The sequence below is a fragment of the Callithrix jacchus genome, chromosome 6 (genome assembly GCF_049354715.1).
Source record: "Callithrix jacchus isolate 240 chromosome 6, calJac240_pri, whole genome shotgun sequence".
NCBI lineage: Eukaryota > Metazoa > Chordata > Mammalia > Primates > Cebidae > Callithrix > Callithrix jacchus.
In genome coordinates, this window is record NC_133507.1 from 128,358,705 (window position 1) to 128,378,636 (window position 19,932).

Below are 19,932 nucleotides of genomic sequence, written 5' to 3' on the forward strand. Positions count from 1 at the left end.
GCCCTCTCTCATCACTCTTATTCAACAGAGTGCTGGAAGTTCTGAATAGGGCAATTAGGCAAGAGGAAGAAATAAAGGGTATTCAAATAGGAAGAGAGGAAGTCAAATTGTCTTTTTTCCAGATGGCATAATTCTATATCTAGAAAACCCCATCATTTCAGCCCAAAAGCTTCTTATGCTGGTAAGCAACTTTAGCAAAGTCTCAGGATACAAAATCAATGTGTAGAAATCACAGGCATTCCTATACCCCAACAACAGACAAGCAGAAACCCAAATCATGAATGAACTCACATTCACAATTGCCACAAAAATAATAAAATATTCAGGAATACAGCTAATGAGGGAAGTGAAGGACCTCTTCAAGGAGAACAACAAAGCACTGCTCAAGGAAATCAAGGAGGGCACAGCAGATGGAAAAACATTCCATGCTCATGGATAGGAAGAATTAATATCATGAAAATGGTCACAGTGCCCAAAGCAATTTATAGATTCAATGCTATTCCCATTAAACTATCATTGATATTCTTCACAGAATTAGACAAAAACTATTTTAAAATTTATATGAAACCAAAAAAGAGTTCACATAGCCAAGACAATCCTAAGCAAAAAGAACAAAGCTGCAGGCATCACACTACCCAACTTAAAATTATACTACAAGGCCACAGTAACCAAAACAGCATGGTACTGGTACAAAAACAGGCACATAGACAAATGGAACAGACAAAACTCAGCAATAAAATTGCACATCTACAACCGTCTGATGTTCAACAAACTCAACAAAACCAAACATTGGGGATAGGATTCCCTACTTAATAAATGGCACTGGGAGAACTGGTTAGCCATATGCAGAAAATTGAAACTGAATCCCTTCCTTACACCTTATACAAAAATTAACTCAAGATGGATTAAAGACTTAAATGTAAAACCCAAAACTATAAAGAGCCCAGTAGAAAATCTAGGCAATACCATTCAGAAAACAGGCACGGGCAAAGATTTTATGATGAAATTGCCAAAAGCAATTGCAATAAAAGCAAAAATTGACAAATGGGATCTAATTAAACTAAAGAGCTTCTGCACAACAAATGAAACTATCATCAGCATGAACAGAAAACCTACAGAATAGGAGAACCTTTTTACAATGTATACATCTGACAAAGGTCTAATATCCAGAATCTACAAGGAACTTAAGTAAATTTACAAGAAAAAACAAACAACTCCATTGAAAAGTAGGCAAAGGATATGAACAGACAATTCTAAAAACAAATAAATGAATAAAAAGACTTACATGTGGCCAAGGAACATATGAAAAATAGCTCAACATCACTGATCATTAGAGAAATGAAAATCAAAACCACAATGAGATACCATCTCATGCCAATCAGAATGGCAGTTATTAAAAAGTCAAGAAACAACAAATGCTGGCAAGGTTGCAGAGAAATAGGAAGACTTTTACAGTGTTCTTGGGAATATAAATTAGCCCAACTATTGTGAAAGACAGTGTGGCAATGCCTCAAAGATTTAGAACTGGAAATACCATTTGACCCAGCAATCCCATTACTGGGTATATACCCAAAGGAATATAAATCATTCTATTATAAAGATACATGAATGCATATGTTCATTGCAGCACTATTCACAATAGCAAAGACATGGAACTAATCTAAAGGCCCATCAATGACAGATGGGATAAAGAAAATGTGGTACATATACACCATGGAATACTATGCAGCCATGAAAAGGAATGAGATAATGTCCTTTGCAGGGACATGAATGAAGCTGGAAGCCATTATTCTCAGCAAACTCATGCCAGAACAGAAAATGAAACACTGCATGTTCTCACTTACAAGTGGGAGCTGAATAATGAGAACACATGGACGCAGGGAAGGGAATAGCACTTATTGGGGCCTGTCAGAAGAGGGTGGAAGGGGAGAGCATTAGGGAAAAGAACTAATGCATGCTGGGTTTAATACCTAGGTGATGGGTTGATCTGTGCACCAAATCACCATGGCACACATGGTTACCTATGTAACAACCTGCACATCCTGCACATGTACCCTGGAACTTAAAAAAAATTATTATTTAAAAAAGAAAAAGAAAGGAAAAATAACAACAAAAAAATTAAAATTTAAAAATTTAAGATGCTCCTTTAATAGTATCTAGTTTAGGGTATCCCTAGCACTGGGCTGGAGGCATGGGAAATATGGCAATTGGACACACATGAAACAGTTGTAAACTACACATGAAAGAATGGAGTCAGTGAGTAGACTTTATAATAGAGACTTCAGGTTGTTGGTGGATTTGAGTGATCAGGGTTGGACTAACCAAGACAGGTTTCAAAGAGAAGGTATGACTTCATGGCTAAGACTTCAGAAAGCCCAGAGGAGCTGGAGTAAGGACTTGCCTTGGGGCAAGGGAAAATGAAACCTGAGATAAGAAATAAGAGATGGTAGAAATCAGAGAGATTTGTTCACAGACAGTTGTTCTTTGATAAGACCTGGATAGAAAAAATAATAAACAAGGCTAAGTTTTATTTGGTGTCCACAGTGTAGAAGGCAACGGGTGCCAGAGGTTCTCAGACCTGACTGCCTGTTAAAATCGTGTGTGGAAGTGTAAAAATTCTGATTCCAGGGCCTCATTCCTAGAAATTCCAATGTAAGTGATCTGGGGAAGGAGGTGCCAGGGAAGGTTCCCCAGATGGTTCTAAAATGAAACCAAGTTAGTGAACTACTGGGCTATACAATTTATGCGTACACCTTGATTTGATTTAATCCTCCCAGTAACCCAATGAGAGCAGCATGAAAACCTCTATTTTACAAATGAAGAAAAAGCAACAACAAAAAAATAAGGCTGAGAGACCAAGTGATTTGCCTAGAGGGGTTTCCGTGACTTGCTGGTAAGAGAATACAAAAGAGAAAAGAACCTGATTTAGGGGTAAGTGGCTTATGGCTACCTTTTTTATTTCTTTTTCTTTGTTTTTTGTTTTTACTTTAGGGTCTGGCATACATGTACAGAACACACAGGTTTGTACATAAGTATACACGTACCATGGCGGTCTGCTGTACCTATCAACCCAACATCTAGGTTTTAAGCACTGCATGTATTAGGTATTTATCATAATGCCTCCCCTTGCCCACCACCCCCCAGCAGGCCCCATGTGTGATGTTCCCCTCCTTGTGTCCATGTGCGCTCATTGTTCACCTCCCACTTATGAGTAAGAACATGTGGTGTTTGGTTTTCTGTTCGTCACTACATTTTTAATGATGCTATTGCACTGTATAATTATGAAAAGAAAATTCATTCATGTAGCAAATGTTTACTAGGCGCCTACTACGTGTCAGGCTGCGTTCTAAGGACTAAGAATAAAAGTGATGGTGATAGAGATCTCCACTCTCATCCTGATGGTGGGAGACAAAGCTGGCTTTTTGGCTACCTCAAAGAAGAGTTCCAGGCTGAGAGAAGAGCCAGTGAAGTGGTAGCATGGCATTCTATCAGGGCATTAAGGAAATAGGACCCACAATAAACAAATGAGTACAAAGACTCAAAAATGTGAATCACCTGGGGATCTTTTTAAAATGGAGGCTGAGAATCTACCTTTCTAACAGTGCCTGGGGTCATACTGACGTGGCTGGTCCTGAGCCCACATTTAACTTAATTTTAGATTTTAGGTTTTAGATCGTGTCTTAGTCTGTTTGGGTTACTATAACAGAAATACCTTAGCCTGTTGAGGCTACTATAAAAAGTTATAAACAACAAAAATGTATGGCTCACAATTCCAGAGGCTGGGAAATCCAAGAAAGGTGCAAGCAGATCCGGAGATTGGTAAGGGCTCTGCTTTACAGCTGGTGTCTTCTTGCAGCATCCTCACATGGACATCCTCACAGGGAGGAAGGTGCAAACAGGCTCTCTTGGGCCTCTTTTATAAAAGGATGAATCCCCATCCATGAGGGCCCCATTCTCATAACCTAATCACCTTCTAGATGCCCTGCCTCTCAACTCAGCTGCACTGGGATTAAGTTTCCACAAATGAATTGGGGAGGACACAGACATATAAGCCACAGCAAATAGCTCAGTCACCTTTTCTGTAATTGGGTCAGTAAGTGATCCTGCTACATAAAGGATGTTGGTACATTAAAGTACAGTATCTTGGACATAGAAATATGTACAGTCTTGGACATAGATACTTTTTTTATAACTCTATTGCTTACTTTAAATTTTAAAAGACTTCCCTGTAGAATAGCATGGCATCCTTCTAAGGAGTTAAGAAAACGATAATAGAAGCAAGAAGGAGATAGGAAAGTTAACGCACCATCCGGTGACAATATTATTTCCAGGAATGGTAATAACAAGGAGAAATCTTATGAAATCTGTAAGGTCTCAGATTTCACAGGGAATTGGACCTCTGAATGTAGAGCATTTGGGTTTATTAAACCCCATAACAATTTTAGTAGCAATTACTTTTCTGAGTGTAAAATTAATCTCAATGTATAAAATAAAGTAGAAATCTCATGTCTATCCTCTTACAGAAATTATTTTAGAGATATGGGGTAAACCCACAGGAATAGGAATATACAAATTGCATTAAATTATGTATATTTTATTTAAAAAGCCAATTATGCTGGAAAATGTTATTATTTTATAAACAGAGAGCTAGGATTATGTAGATTACATACAGTTGGTTTTAGAAGCTAACATATAACTTATTTTAAACAGATGCTGTATTTCAGAAATGCATTTCAGAAATCTGTTTTTTCAATATATATAAAGCTGAGAAAACTTCACCCACCCCCCTTTTTTAGGAAAATCCTCTGATGAACTTTACATTAAGATATTTCACAGTAAAAGAAAAAAGAAAGCTCAACATTTTGCTCTATGGGGAATTTGGTTTTTCTCTTTTGTATTGTGTGGTCTTATGTTAGAGTAATCCTGCATAGCTAGCACTGTAATCTAGTTACAGACCATTGTTATCAGTGCCAATGATAATTATACCATACATTTTGATGGCATCACAGTCTTCAGAGGGCTTTTCCGTATATTACTTTAGTTAATGTGCTCCATAGCCCTAGAGGAAGGCAGAACAGGTATAATATTTTTTTCTTTTTTTACAAAGGAAGTCAAGTGAGATTTGCTGAAAATCACATGGCTGAGAAACAAAGGAACACGAATCAGAACCCAAGGCTTCTGAATTCTAACTGATTACTCTGCACCCAGTCCGTCTAACGTTGCACTGAGATTCTGACAACAAAGGTGATCTGTGATGTCCTTGCCGAATATATTAAGCAGAAATGAGAAGATGTAGGACAACAACTTGGGGCAAAATGCAGAGAAGGAAAGGAAACTGTCCTAATTGGGCTGTCTTTCTTTTCAGTACCTGAGCAATGGATGGAAGCAGAGACTCGGAATGGTAAACCCTCTTGATCAAGTTTTTCAGTGTGATGATTCAGGGTGATGGTTTGGAAGCATTCTCTTGGAAAACTAGTTGGTAGTTGATGCAGAATGAAATACTGTCCAACTGAGAAAGAGACGGAAAAGTATCCAGTGGCTAATTCCCAAGCTGATGGCCCTACCTCACCTCAGTTCTGTCCCCACCTCGTGCCCTGCAAATTGCTAGGGTTTCTGGAGGAAATCCAACTCCTCTTTAAAACCTCCTCCATTTCCTCACCCTCCCACCTCCACTCTCAGCACTTGAGAGCATGCATTTCATCTTTGCTCCTCTTCCTTCCCCAGATGATCCAAATAGAAAATACATCAGCACATGGGAAAGAGCAATGTTGATCATCTTCAAGGAAAGGTTGAGGACCCTGCGCCTGCCACACGTTAGCCAGGGTGAGCAAGCAGTGAGAGAGAAAACACTTTTTCAGAAAGCCAACTGGTAAGGAATGTTACTAAGCTGCCATGTAATTTTCTGTAGCTTTCTGGCTGTGTGTTGTAAGCCTGTTAAGGCCTAGCCATGTAGGATTATCCTTGTTACTTCCAAACTTGAGGTTTTTTTCTGCATTTAATTATCCACAAAGTTTCAGAAAGATCATGTGACTCAAGATCAATTACATTCATTTTCATTTTTTCTGGGATCTGGCTGGTGTATTGGCTGGATCATCTGCAAAGCAGATACCAATATGGAGTTTAAAGTAGAAGAGATTTTAGGGGAGTAATTCTTATGAAAGATAAAGGGGAGAAAAAGCAAGGGGAGGCTTAAGCCCAGATCTGACACCTGTGAAAAGATAGAGGGAAGAAAGGAAGATTGGCCAGGAAAGGCCTCAGTCAAAAGAAGATTGCTCCTAGAGGCACATTGCATTGGTTCAATGGTGAGCACTTACACCAATTCTGGACTCAGTCATTAGTCGGAGTTGTCAAGGTAGCACATGATCCCAGCTTGAATACAGAGTCAGATTCTGAAGCTACCCATAACCAGATGTTGACAGCAGTTTCTCTCTTGAAGGTAGAGCTGAGTTGCACACTTCCACAGCTGGGCAAAGGAAAGAAGATGGTCACAGCAAACTAAGTTCCTACCTGTGTATGTGAGTGGCTACATCTAGTCAGTGGACTTATCCCATCTGACCAGAGCATAGACACAGATTCATCCATGCATTCATGCATCTGTGGACACATGTATCCAAGCATCCATCCATCAATCCATTCATCCATCCATCCAAACATCTGCTGATTTCTTGCTTTAGATGACGGCAACAATTGCTGAAGCTTCTGTCAGAAGAAGAACCTTTCCTTGGTGCTGCCTCAAAAATCAAATCTAGATTTTACTTTTTCTGCTAATAAAGCTGTAGGTTCAGAGTGTCAACCAGTTTATATCTCCACCCAACCTGCCTCTAGCTCTCTTGTGACTGTAACTGAATGTATCATCCGAGACCAAGCTCTTAACCACACCTTAATTGCTGCCAGTCTGATATACCACTTATTTGAATCCCGCTGGTACTTTGCTCCACTGGATGGATTGTAATTCATGTTATAGTCCCTTTGATTCAGTGTTCCAGCCACGAACAATGCACAGCAAGCAAGTGATGAAGTTTATTGCAATGTCCTTGGGTTCAGGGTCAATGAGAGCACCTGACAAGCAGCAGAGGTAGTGAGCTGACTTGGCTGTATGCCTTCCAGTTCTTAAGTCACTGAAGCTGTTCACCTTCAACATGACCCTGGCTTTTGGTAATAATATTTCATAGCAGCCTCTATCCAACTAATGTGGCAACAAGCCATGCAATTTTGAGCCCAGAGAAATCATGGGCATCATTTTGAGAGCACATTATTTTGGAGGATAGACAGTGGAAATGTGTAGGGCTTGGCAGGTAATAAAAAGAGGCTGTTTTTTTAAACAAATAATTCTACCAATTAGAATATAATTCTCTTTGAAATCAGCTATCTCTAAGGTCCTTTCATTTCTTTCATCGAATTACTTACTCTATCAAAGAACACGAGTTTCACCATAATAGAAGCCAATTCCCTTTTTCCCTAGAACAATGTTTATGTTTTGGCAGGCTTTCTCTCATGTGGTTTAAAGAACCACATGTGTTTGCAGGCATTCTATCAAGTAGTTTAAAGAGCATAAAACTTGCAGTAATATTTTTGGGAGTAAATTTTATTGTTATGGCTTTAAAACACAATCAAATAAAAATAAGAATTCCATTAGTAGTCAAATATTGTAATAATGGTGTTGAGGATAAATTTTACTATTATAGGAACTATAAAGCAGCAATAATAAAACACTATTATTGTGAATAAATTGTGTTGAGATGACTAACTAGAAAGCTATAAAACACAATGATAAGAAATAATCTAATCACCAGGAAAGATGTGATAATAATTCACCCTCGTTAGTGAGGAGCCCATGGTTCCAGTTCATTGGCCCTGAGTTGCCTGGGCTACTGCTTGCATTCCATAAGGTTACAGAAAGATAATCTTTGGCCAGTGGGGTTGGCAGGAGACCACATATTACAGTGAAATTGGACATGGGGATTGAGGAAAATCCAATTATCAGTGGCAGTTAAGAAAATCCTGTGTAGTAATACCAAATGTCCTCAGGACATATTTTAAAAATTATTTGCAGGTTTTTACCAACAATTTTTATGTGTCATTTGACTGCATTTTTATGTGTTTTTAAACTTTTATTTGCATTCTTTTGCTTCAGAATAACTGTACGGAACTACGTATTTGTAGGGGGGGAAGCCTTTTGTAGTCTTCCGTTTTACTTAGGCTACCCATGCGTCCCTCTGCCATGAATCCATCTCAGTCCATTCCAATTAGCAAGAGTTCAGAAAGAAGACACCCTTAACTTCCAGGTCCCACTCTCTTTCTGTGGAACTGACGGCTCCATTAGAAGAACCCTTACTCCAAAATTAGTACTAAAAAGGTGCCTCCCGGTCCCCTCACTTGGGTGAGGAAGAGAGTGACATGGGTGTTGCATTTTACCCCTCATTCTTAACAGCAAAATTCAAATTCATGATTTTTGAATTAGCTATATCCTAAGGGAAGGATGCAAAACCCTAACAATGCAGTTTTCTTTAAGGTGCCATTATCGTAGGCAAGCTATGCTGAGTTTTCTATACTCACCGCCTCCACTTTCTCACTTCCCTTTCCTTCTTTAACCAGCTCCAGGCAGGCGTTTGTCCCCACCATGTATCTTCTGAAATTGCTCTTTTCAAGGTCTCTGGGAGTCTCTATCCTGCTGGTTATCATTGGTTAGTTCTTCGTCCTCATTTCACCAGTGGTAACTACCATTTTTTCTTCATGCTTTCTTCACTTGGCTTCTGGGACACAATCATCCCCCAGTTTTCTAACTACCTCACTGGCTGTTCTTCACAATTTCCTCACTGGATTACTCTATTCTACCAAGTCCTCTAAATGTGAGGTCAGCCCGAGACTTAGTCTTTGTCTTTCTCTGTTTATATCCACACCCTAGATGAACTCTTCTAGCCCAGTGGCTTTAAACACCTTTGTGTTATTGTGATAAAAGAGGAAATACATATTTCGTCTTTGTCCCTGGTTCCTGTCACAGAGCTCCTAAAACCCTTGACATTTCCTCAGTGAGAAGATCAATAAAGGTGAAAGGGCTGTTTTTGTTATTCATGATGCCCCTTTTGACTATGTCTAAGTTAACAGGTAACTTTTGGAAAGTTTCTAAGGATTCAGGGGCAGTTGCCAGGAGAATCAGCCATGTGATTAGAAAGTTGGAAGTTTTAGTAATCCCCTCCCATCTCTGGGGAGGAAAGAGGGACTGGAGATTTATTTAATCACCAATGATGAATGACATGCTCAATCATGTGTATGTAACAAAATTTCCAAAAAGAACCCAAGGGAAAGGAGTTTAGAGAGTCTCTGTGTTGCTGAACACACGGAGGGACTGAGTCGATGGCATGCCTGGAGAGAGCATGGAAGCACCTATCTCCTCTGTTCCTTAACTGCATTCTCTTCCCTAGAAATTGTAGTATTTGTTTGTACACTTGTTTATTGTTCTCTCAACTCTACTGTGAGTTCCATAAAGGAAGGGACTCTGCCTCGTTCACCTTTGTATCCTCAGTATCTAGCATAGTGCCTGGTATACAGTGGTGCTCATGAGATTTTTGCAGAATGAATGAATGAATACAGGGCAAAAGATTTAAACTGGGTCCCCAAATATCAAGGACTCTGTTTAAATACTGAGCCTGCTCTGCACTTAAGTTTGCCTTGCTCAATTATACTGTTAGCAGTGGTCTTCACGTAAGTCTTTACTTTTACTTGTCATTGAGACTCAAGCATAGCTTGGCTATGTCTGAAAACATGATGGATTATCCTTCATGTAAGAGGGATGTGTGGTAAAATCCAATTGAGAAAGGATTGAAACTGTTGTCACTGCTCAGATTTGAAGAGACCTGAGTTTGTTTAAGAAGCTGGTAATGTGGTTCATCAAAAAAAGAGAAGGCATTTCAAAGCCTTTGACTGAAGGAGGAAGTGGAGATTCTGAATAATGACCATGCCCATGCCCACTATTCCCAGCCAACCTATGTGAGGGAAGGAGCAGGAATGATTGTTCTTGAGTACAAGTGATGGGGATTCCTAGAAATACTCCAAGGTGACTTTGCATAAGAGGAAATTTATTTCTGGATCCGGTGGAGTTGAGAGCTCCTGTAAATTTGATTTTAGAGAAGAAATGAAATATTAAATGGTACAGCATTTCCCCCATTGAAAAGGTGTTTGAGGACATGATGGAGTTAATAAAGCAGCTGCTCGAGTCTCTTTCTGCTGAGACATCTAACTGACTTATCTCATCTTGATTGTGGGAGCCACAGTCTTGATGATTCGTTCTTAAGGACACTTGATCCACTGCCAGAGAGGCCTAGAATTTTCTAACTTACTCTGTAGAAGAATGAAGCCTCTGCTTGAAACCCTTTACCTTTTGGGAATGCTGGTTCCTGGAGGGCTGGGATATGATAGGTGAGTGTAAAGTGGGAAGAGGGACTGATTATTATGATTCAGATTGTCTAAATTGAATGCTTTTTTCGGGATCAATGCAGCTGACTTCTCCTTCCTTGATACTCATACATACCACCATGAGATGAGAATAAAAAAGACCGCTGAAATTTATCATTGAATAATAATAATCCTCTAATAATCCTTGAATAAATGAATAAATATATCAAACATTTCCTAACACAATGCATGACATATACCAATAGACATGTTTTGTGATTGGAAAAAAAAAATTGTAATAAAAATTATATATCCTTCATTTTCATAGTTTCTCAATTGGTGAATCACATTATCCTAATTATTAAGAAAAATGTTAAAAATGACCAAATAATTTCACCTAGATATAAGTACTGTTAATATTTTCAGATAGCTAGCTAATTATGTATGCAGTACTATTTCTGAAATATTTCAGTTAAATTGTATTACAGAAATTTTCCTATGGCATTAATTTTTTTAAAACATAGTTGAAATCGCTAATAATATTCTATCATTTAGTCAATTCCTGCTCTTTCATTTTTACAAATAATGCTGTGATGAGCAACCAGCTACATATATATATATTTTTTTTTTGCAAATCTTTGATTATTTCTCTAAGAAGTGGAATTACTGGGTCAGTGGCTGAGAAAAATGTAAGGATCTTGCTATAAATTGCCCAGTTACCCTCTAGAAAGACTGTATCAGTTTATACTCTCAGCAACAGTGTATGAAAGCACTTTTTAAGTGTTTGGCAAATTGACAAGTAAAAAATACCCACTGTTGACTTCCTTTGTATTTTGTTGGTGTACAATAAGAGTAAATATTTTGTCTTATTGCTCATTTTATTATTTTACAAATTGCCCATTAATGTAATTTGCCCATTTTTGTGATCTCTCCCTATTCTTAATGAATTGTAAGTTCTCTAAATACATTGAAGACATTGTATTGAAATCTCTCTCTCTCTCTCTCTCTCTCTCTCTCTGTGTGTGTGTGTGTGTGTGTGTGTGTGTGTGTGTGTGTGTGTAGTTTCCATATAAACTGTGTTTTTCCCTTGTTCATACGTAACTCATTATTTTGCTCATTTGGCATGTCTCATGAAGTATATGTGGTTTTAATTGGTATTTCCTCTTTTGCTTCATGGTTAAAAGAAATCTTGCAATGAACTTGCTCTCACATAACATAGAAACCCACTCCAATTTTTGTCCCACAATAATTGTGTAACCTCAGCTTGTTCCTTATCTTTATAGACAGTTCAATTTCAGATATGTGCAGAGTCCTGGATCTCTGTAATATCAAAAACTAATTTGACTATTTCTTCCTCATTTTTCCATTAGTTTACTTGGTTTCTTATAGTGCATTTATTTTCCTTTCTGAAATTTCTCACCCATAAATTGAATACAAAGACTCTTACATATTCTACAGGGAAAACATGAAAAAAATTAGGCTGCTTAAAAATATCAAGAGCCTTAAAACATAAATCTTTTGGCCCAGTGTCCCTGCCTCTGGACATCTATACTGAGAAAATAAACTAAAGTCTGAAAGAGTTCTATGCAGCTCTGGGATGCAGCTTTATTTAGACTATATATATTTTAATATTTGGAAACAACTTAAATGTCTATATTTGATTATGTACATGCTGATGTGTCATATAAGACAATAGAATATTATTCATACAATAGAAAAATAAGTATAAAACATTTTAATAGTATAGGAAATGTATGTTTTATGCTAAATGAAAGAGGTAATATGTAAATGTAATGGAGTACTTTGAAAAATAAAAATATGTACTAAAATGGTAATTGTTATCTCCAGTTGATGATATTTTTTCCCCTTCCCTCAATTATTATTCATTTTGCAAATATTGTACAATGAATATGATATAAAACTTTCATTTAAAAAATTAGATTCCAAGCCCAGGTTAAATAACAGAAGTGACTAGGCTCAGGCAGTGGGACTCAGGGAGTGGGACTCTACTAGCGGCTTCCATTGGATGCTTCCTCATGACTGCACCTGACCATGCTTGTCTTTATTGGCTGTTTTTATTTTAATTACTGGTTATTGATATAAAATATGTTCACTTTTATGGAACTCTCACCAACTCAAAACATATGTTAGCTGCAATTTTTGATAATCTTTATTCACTATGTATGATAATAGTCTAGAGAATCTAAAATTAATAAAGATTACAAGCTTTGTAATATTTCTCTTGAGGATTTAGGAAGGTGGTCTCCGACATATTATGCATTGCATACATCCTAAAAAAGTGTAACTCTGTATAATCAGGTGGGAATGATAGCAATATCATTCGAATGGCTTGAAAATGTTCATCCTCTTTGATCTACTAATTCTTCTTTCTGGAACGTAGCTCAAGGAAACAATAGAAAATGAGAACAAAGATTTATACAAAAAGCTATTATTTCTGGAATTATTTACAATGGTATAAAAACAAAAAGGGCCATAGCTTTAATAACCAGCATAGAAGAAACTATTTAAATAAATGATACTATGTAACATATACTTACTGTCAAATAGTGTGTAACCATTAAGGAGTTTTCATCGGTTTGAGAAAATATCTTTGGTAGAATTTAGAATAGAAAGAAACAAATACAAAATTACATATAGATATAATCTGCCCTGCATTTAAGAAAAACAGGACATGCCAAAATATCAGTAGTAGTTAATGCAGGGAGGTGGATTTATTGATAATTCTTTCTTCTTTTTTCTGTTTTTCCTCCTTTTTTGCCTTTCCATACTTTCTAAATTTTCCATGTTACACATATGTTAATTTTGTAAGCAGAAAAATAAAGTTTGAAAATACAGAACTATCATGAAATATTCATGTAACGATTTCTTCACCAAGTATTTAAAATACAAAATTTGACTCAATATTCATTAGGATTTTTTTTGCCTCTTTATACATTCCAGTCAAAGTACTCTCAGACCATCATCTTTGATCTGCAGACTTTATTAATAATGTACCCCAAAGGATCATTTTCTCTATTAAACATTTTATGAATTCCTGTTCAAAAAGAATACAAAAAGTACAATAATCTTTTCATTTGATCAGCGAGATAAGTCTGGTGATAATTTGGGAGATTAGCCAGCTTTTTCCTCCCCTCTCTACATGTATTATGCATCACCTAAGAAATTGCCTAGAAACAGAGAATAGCCTTTTCTAAGTATATGGTTTAAGCATTCATTTGAACAAAGTATTAGAGTTTCTGAGGTTTAAGTAATGTGTTTTAGTTTCCTCTACAAGTGATGCGCACTTTTAATATCAGGGGCTTTCACTTAAATCCCAGACCATTCACTTTTTTGAATATGAAATGGACCCAGTTGGTCAATGCTTTTAGGAAGTAACAGACTCACAATTTTGTAGATGTTAGCCAAGCGTAAGGCAAACGCCTGAGGGTGTTAGGTTATCTTTACTTAATTTATTCCCTTCAGTGCTATGGTATTGCCAGGGAATCCCAGCCCAATTGAAACAGGAATTCACTAGGTGCAAACCCCGCTTTTTAGTATATTTACTTTCCTAGACCACTGAGTAGATAACTGTGATGAGGAAAAACCCAAACATTTGCTAAACTATGTGAAGAAAGGAAGAGCAGCCAGCATCCTTGTTCTCAACACTGCTGGGAAAGCACCGTCAATGATCTTATTTCCTGGCAGGACAGGATGGGCCAAACAGCCAGTATGAGGAATAAGAGACAGGGAGTGGGGGGCTAGGGGAAGTTAAAAGCATGTCCTCTTCATTTGTATCATTCCCTCTCCTCTTCCCATTCTGAGAAAGTATTAAAATGATTTTCTAGGGACTTCATAATACTTACTTTTATTCTCTGTAGTCCCAAACAGAGGTAGACAATTTGGATAATATTTTAGTCCCTAAAAGTAAACTACTTAATACTTCATCTTTATTTTCTAGGATGTAATAAAAGAATAGTTAAAGCTATGTAACAAAGTCTTCAGAAAAAAAAAAAAAAACACTGGGATAATAGTATTTACCTTAAGAATTATTGTTACAATTAAATGAGAACAGATAGGTGATAAACAGAGAGACAGACATGATATAGATACCACGTTTTTAGAACAGTTCCTATCATACATAATTGTTGTAAAATATTGGTTGTTATCATTGGCTATGCTTGAATTTGGAATTCTCCCTCTCCTGACCTTAATACACTTTGTGCACCATTTCATTGGTAGTTAATCAGGCACTAGCTTATCACACCTCCTGCTTTGTTATTTAATGGCTAAGTTATTTTGCTGTCCATGTGTTTATGTCTTATTGTCTGAAGTAGATTTTAAATTCTGCAAGAAAAAAATCTGCTTTTCGATTACTACTATTACTACTTTTGCATAGAGTAGTAAGAGTATATACACATTGGGTTGTTGAGTGAATTAAATAAGATAGTAATATAAAGTGCTTTGACCATTTCCTAGCATATAGTGCTCAGTAAGGGTTAACTGTTGTTATTATAATATATATATATATTTGCTGATTACTTTGTAGAGATATGAGACGTGCTCCTGAAAATGTATGTTAAAAATGAATTTTTTATGAATTTTAGCTACAGTAGAAAATACATGTATTTTCTTTACAAAATGATCATCTTTTGTAAAGCAATCAGCCACAACATATTGCTTGCACCAGTATATATTTTTATATTAAAATTTCTCACTTTGATGCATCCCTGTTCATTAAAAAATCAAATGAATGGTAAATATTAGTAATAGATTTGTGAATAACATGAAAAAGAAAATCGTTCCTCAACTATTACAATGTAAATAACATCTTCTTTTAAAATTCATTTTTATTGTTTAAATCAATTATTTAGAAAATTCTATTTCATGAAGACATTGAGACTGTCTTTTCATTTGGACAAGCTAACAGGAAAAACTTCATTCAACAATGTAATAAAAACATTTATAATTTTGAGGACAAAGAGCTTCTGTTAGGTTCAAATTATTATTAATATTACTAACAATTAACAATAATAAATGTAACTCTAAGTTTAAAGTGGAATTGTGTGGAGAAATTTATTTCCATTGGAGCAGCTTAATGTGGTACATGATGCTAAGTGAACTAGAAAAAAAATAAAATTAGGACTTACATAGATATGACTGGAACTTGAGTTATAATTAATTCTATCAAAACATTTTGTAGTCTGGCATTGTTTGTGGATAATACTAGTTGAATGGCTAAATTATTCTTTGTACAATTTTTATTTTTAATACTATGCAGCTAAATAGGGCTTTTGTTTTGTTTTGAATTGTATTTTAACACTTACTAGGAATTGACTCTGTGACAGAAATTGTGCTCATTGTTAAACACAGATTATTAGCTTATTCGATCCTCAAAAAAATCCTTTGGGAAGGTACTATTATTATTCCCATTTTAGCAACAAAGAAATAAAAACTTAGAGAAAGAGAAGATACAATACTATTTTGAGCATCTTTTGAATACTCAAGAAAATGTAGGATAAAAGTCATAGAAATATTAGCAAATTAGATCTCTAACACATTTCATTGCAATTCAGAATCACTATATAGAAGTTTGTACACCAGCAGCTCCAAAAGTTCATACTCCAATGCCATTAACATAGTAGTCATTCCATACATATTTGCTGGGTAAATGAATTACCACTTAATATGCTCTCACAATAAAAATATAACCCCATTTCTTGCTTACATACAGCATTTAAACTAGGAAACTAAGACATTTAACAAATATTTGTGCAGCTTAGAGATAGAATATTAGCTGTGTGCCTTACTAGCTCTGTGACTCTTTGCAAATTTCTTAATTTCTCTTGGTCTCAGTTTCCTCATTTGTAACATATAGAGAATAACAATTTACAGAGTTATAGTGAGAATAAAATTATATACTGTGCATGAATGTTTCTCTTAGGTATGAGCACAATATCTGGTAAAGAGGAGAACTGAGTATCTTTAGTAAGCTGTTTGTTAAAAAGTAAATCATAAATAGATATTTGGAATAAGTCCCTATCTATTAAAAAGTTGAATGGATAGTAAATCATCTTCTAAAACAGAAAGCACCGAACCAAGATAGGTTCAGCGGTGAATTCTGCCAAACATTTAAGGAAGAAATTATATCAATTCTCTGAAATCTCTTCTAGAAATAGAGGCAGAGAGAATACTTCCTATTTTATGAAATCAGTATTATCTTAACAAATAATTAAAAGAGAAGAAAGTTACAGACCAATATCTCTCACAAACACTGATAGAAAAATCCTTAATAAAATACTAGCAAATCAAATCCAGCAATGTATAAAAAGAATTAGATCAATCTAATTCGACAATCAAGTGGAATTTGTCCCAGATATGCAAGGCTCATTCAACATTAAAAAATCAATTAATACTATCCATCCTACCCATAGGCTAAAGAAGAAACACAGCATGATTATATAAATAGATGTAGGAAAAGCATTTGACAAAATCTAACACCCATTTTTTATTAAAAAAGGTGGTAGGGAACTTCCTCAATAAACAGCTTCTCCAAAAAATCTATGGTTAACATTACACTTAATGATGAGAAACCAGAAGTGTTCCGCCTAAGGTTAAGGCAAGGATGTTCCCTCTCACCACTCTTTTTAAATATTGTACTGAAAGTTCTAGCTAATGTAATAAGACAAGAAAAGAAAATAAAGGCAGATTGGGAAGAAACAAAACTGTCTTTGAAGATGACATGATTGTCAATGTAGAAATCAGAAAGAATCAACAACAACAAAAATCTCCTGGTAAAAGCAATTATAGCAAAGTTGCAGGATACAAAGTTTATATTAGAAAGTCAATTGGGCCGGGTGCGGTGGCTCAAGCCTGTAATCCCAGCACTTTGGGAGGCCAAGGCAGGTGGATCACGAGGTCAAGAGATCGAGACCATCCTGGTCAACATGGTGAAACCCCGTCTCTACTAAAAATACAAAAAATTAGCTGGGCATGGTGGTGCGTGCCTGTAATCCCAGCTGCTCAGGAGGCTGAGGCAGGAGAATTGCCTGAACCCAGGAGGCGGAGGTTGTGGTGAGCCGAGATTGCGCCATTGCACTCCAGCCTGGGTAACAAGAGTGAAACTCCAACTCAAAAAAAAAAAAAAAAAAGAAAGTCGATTTCCTATGTAACAGCAAATGGACGAGTAAAGTATGAAATTAAAAACAAGTTATTATTTTCATTAGCACGCCTCAAAATAAAATACTTAAGTATAAATCTAGCAAAACTTGTACAAGATCTGCATGGTGAAAACTAAAATACTCTAATGAAAGAGATCAAAGAAGAACTAAATAAATGGAACATCTATGTTCATAGACAGGAAGACTCAATATTGTTAAGGTGTCAGTTCTTCCCAACTTCATAGCAAGTTATTTAGTGGTTATTGACAAACTGACTCTAAAGTTTTTATGGCAAATTGAAAGATCCAAAATATTCAACTCAATATTGAAAGAGAAGAACAAAGTCAAAGACTGACAGTACCCAACCTCAAGACTTAATATAAAGCTGCAGTAATCAAGACAGGTGTTACTGGCAACAAAATAAACAAAGCAAAAGGAGAAAACAGGGATTCCATAAATATACCTACGTAAATACAGTCAAAAGATCTTTGATAAAGGAACTACATAGTCTTTTCAGCAAATAGTGCTGGAACAACTAGACATCCAAATGCAAAATAAGTGAATCTAGACATAGACATTGCACATTCACAAATATTAACTCAAAAAATGTCATTGACCTGAATATAAAATGCAAAACTATAAAACTCTAGAAGATAACATAAGAGAACCCTAAATGACTTTGGGTCTGGTGATGACTTTTTAGATACAACACACATGGCACAACCCATGAAAGTAAGAAATGATAAGCTAGACTTCATTAAAATTGGAAACTTCTACTCTGCAAAAGGTAATGTCAAGAAACAAGAAGACAAGCCACAAACTGACAGAGTATATTGGCAGAGCACACATCTCTTAAAGGTTGTTATCCAAAATATATAAATAATTCTTAAAACTCAACAACAAGAAAAGGAATAACTTGATTTGAAAAATGACAAAAGACTTGAACAGACACCTCATCAATGAAAATACAAAGATAGCAAGTAAACATAAAACAGATAGTCTACATCATATGTCACTACAGAATCGCAAATTAAAACAACAATGAGGTAACACTACTCACTTAGTAGAATGGCCTAAATCCAAAACACTGACAACACTAAATGCTGACAAGGATGTGGAGTAACAGGAACTCTCATTTGTTGCTGATGGGAATTCAAAATGGGATAGCCACTTTGGAAGACCGTTTGGCAATTTCTTATAAAGCAAACTCTTACCATATGATCCAACTATTGCACTCTTTAGTATTTATCCAAATTAACTGAAAACATGTCAACCCAAAAACCTGTACAAGGAGGTTTACAGCAGCTTTATTCATAATATGCATATCTTGGAAGCAACCAAGATGTTCTTCAGTAGATATGTATGTATAAATAAACTGTGTTATATCCAAACAATGGAATATTATACTGAACTAATAAATAAATTAGCTTACTAACCCATGACAAAACATAGAGGAAACTTAAATGCATATTATTCAGTGAAAGAAGCTAATCTGAAAAGGCTGCACACTTTATGATTCCAACTATGTTACATTCTGAAAAGGCAAAATTATGGAGAAGTAAACAGAGCAGTAGTTGCCAGGGGTTAGGGAAAGAGAGGGATAAACTGGAAGAATATACAGGATTTCCAAGGCATTAAAACAATTTTGGGCCTGGCTCAGTGACTCACATTTATAATCCCAGCACTTTGGGAGGCTGAGGCAGGAGGATTGCTTGAGGCCAGGAGTTTGAGACCAGCCTGAGCAACACAGTGAGACCTTTCTCTACAAAAATTAAAAATAGCTGAGTGTAGTGGCTTGTACCTGTAGTGCCAATTACTTGAGAGACTGATAGGAGGGTATTCTGAGCCCAGAGTCCAAGGCTGCGTGAGCTATGATCATGGCTATTGCAGTCCAGCTTGGGCAACAAAGTGAGACCTTGTTTCAAAAACAAAACAAAACAAGCTATTTAGTATTTTACTATAATGGTAAATATGTGTCATCAAACATTTGTCAGAATCCATTGAATGTACAAAGCATGAGCCCTAATATAAACAATGGACTTTGGGTGAGAATGATGTATCAAAGCAAGTTCATTCATTCTAACCCATGTACCACTGTGGTGTGGGATGTCTACAGTGGGGAAGATTTTGCATATGTGAGGATAGTGGATATATGGGAACTATCTGCATTTTCTGCTTAATTTTTATGTGAACCTAAAAGTGCTCTAAATAATAAAGTTTACTTTAAAAAAGATAAACCACTGCATAAAAAGATAAATCATTGCAAAAAAAATTAGTTCTCGCCATTATATGCAGTACAGTAGTTAATATTCCAGGGTCTTCAGTCAGACTCCAGTCAGGGTTTAAACCCCTAATAATACTTTCCCTGTGATTCAGTTTCTTC

General features: G+C 36.1%; 1 protein-coding gene across 2 annotated transcripts in view; it reads left to right on the forward strand.

The window, feature by feature from the left end:
- Positions 1-10,313: 10,313 nt before the first annotated feature.
- Positions 10,314-19,932, forward strand: part of CPO (carboxypeptidase O) — a 29,516-nt gene continuing 19,897 nt past the window's right edge. For both annotated transcript variants that reach the window (XM_002749700.5, XM_054257828.2), the window contains exon 1: positions 10,314-10,416. In XM_002749700.5, the coding sequence (XP_002749746.1) occupies positions 10,349-10,416 (68 nt within the window). In that variant the 5' untranslated portion in view covers positions 10,314-10,348. The remainder of the gene's footprint in view (positions 10,417-19,932) is intronic.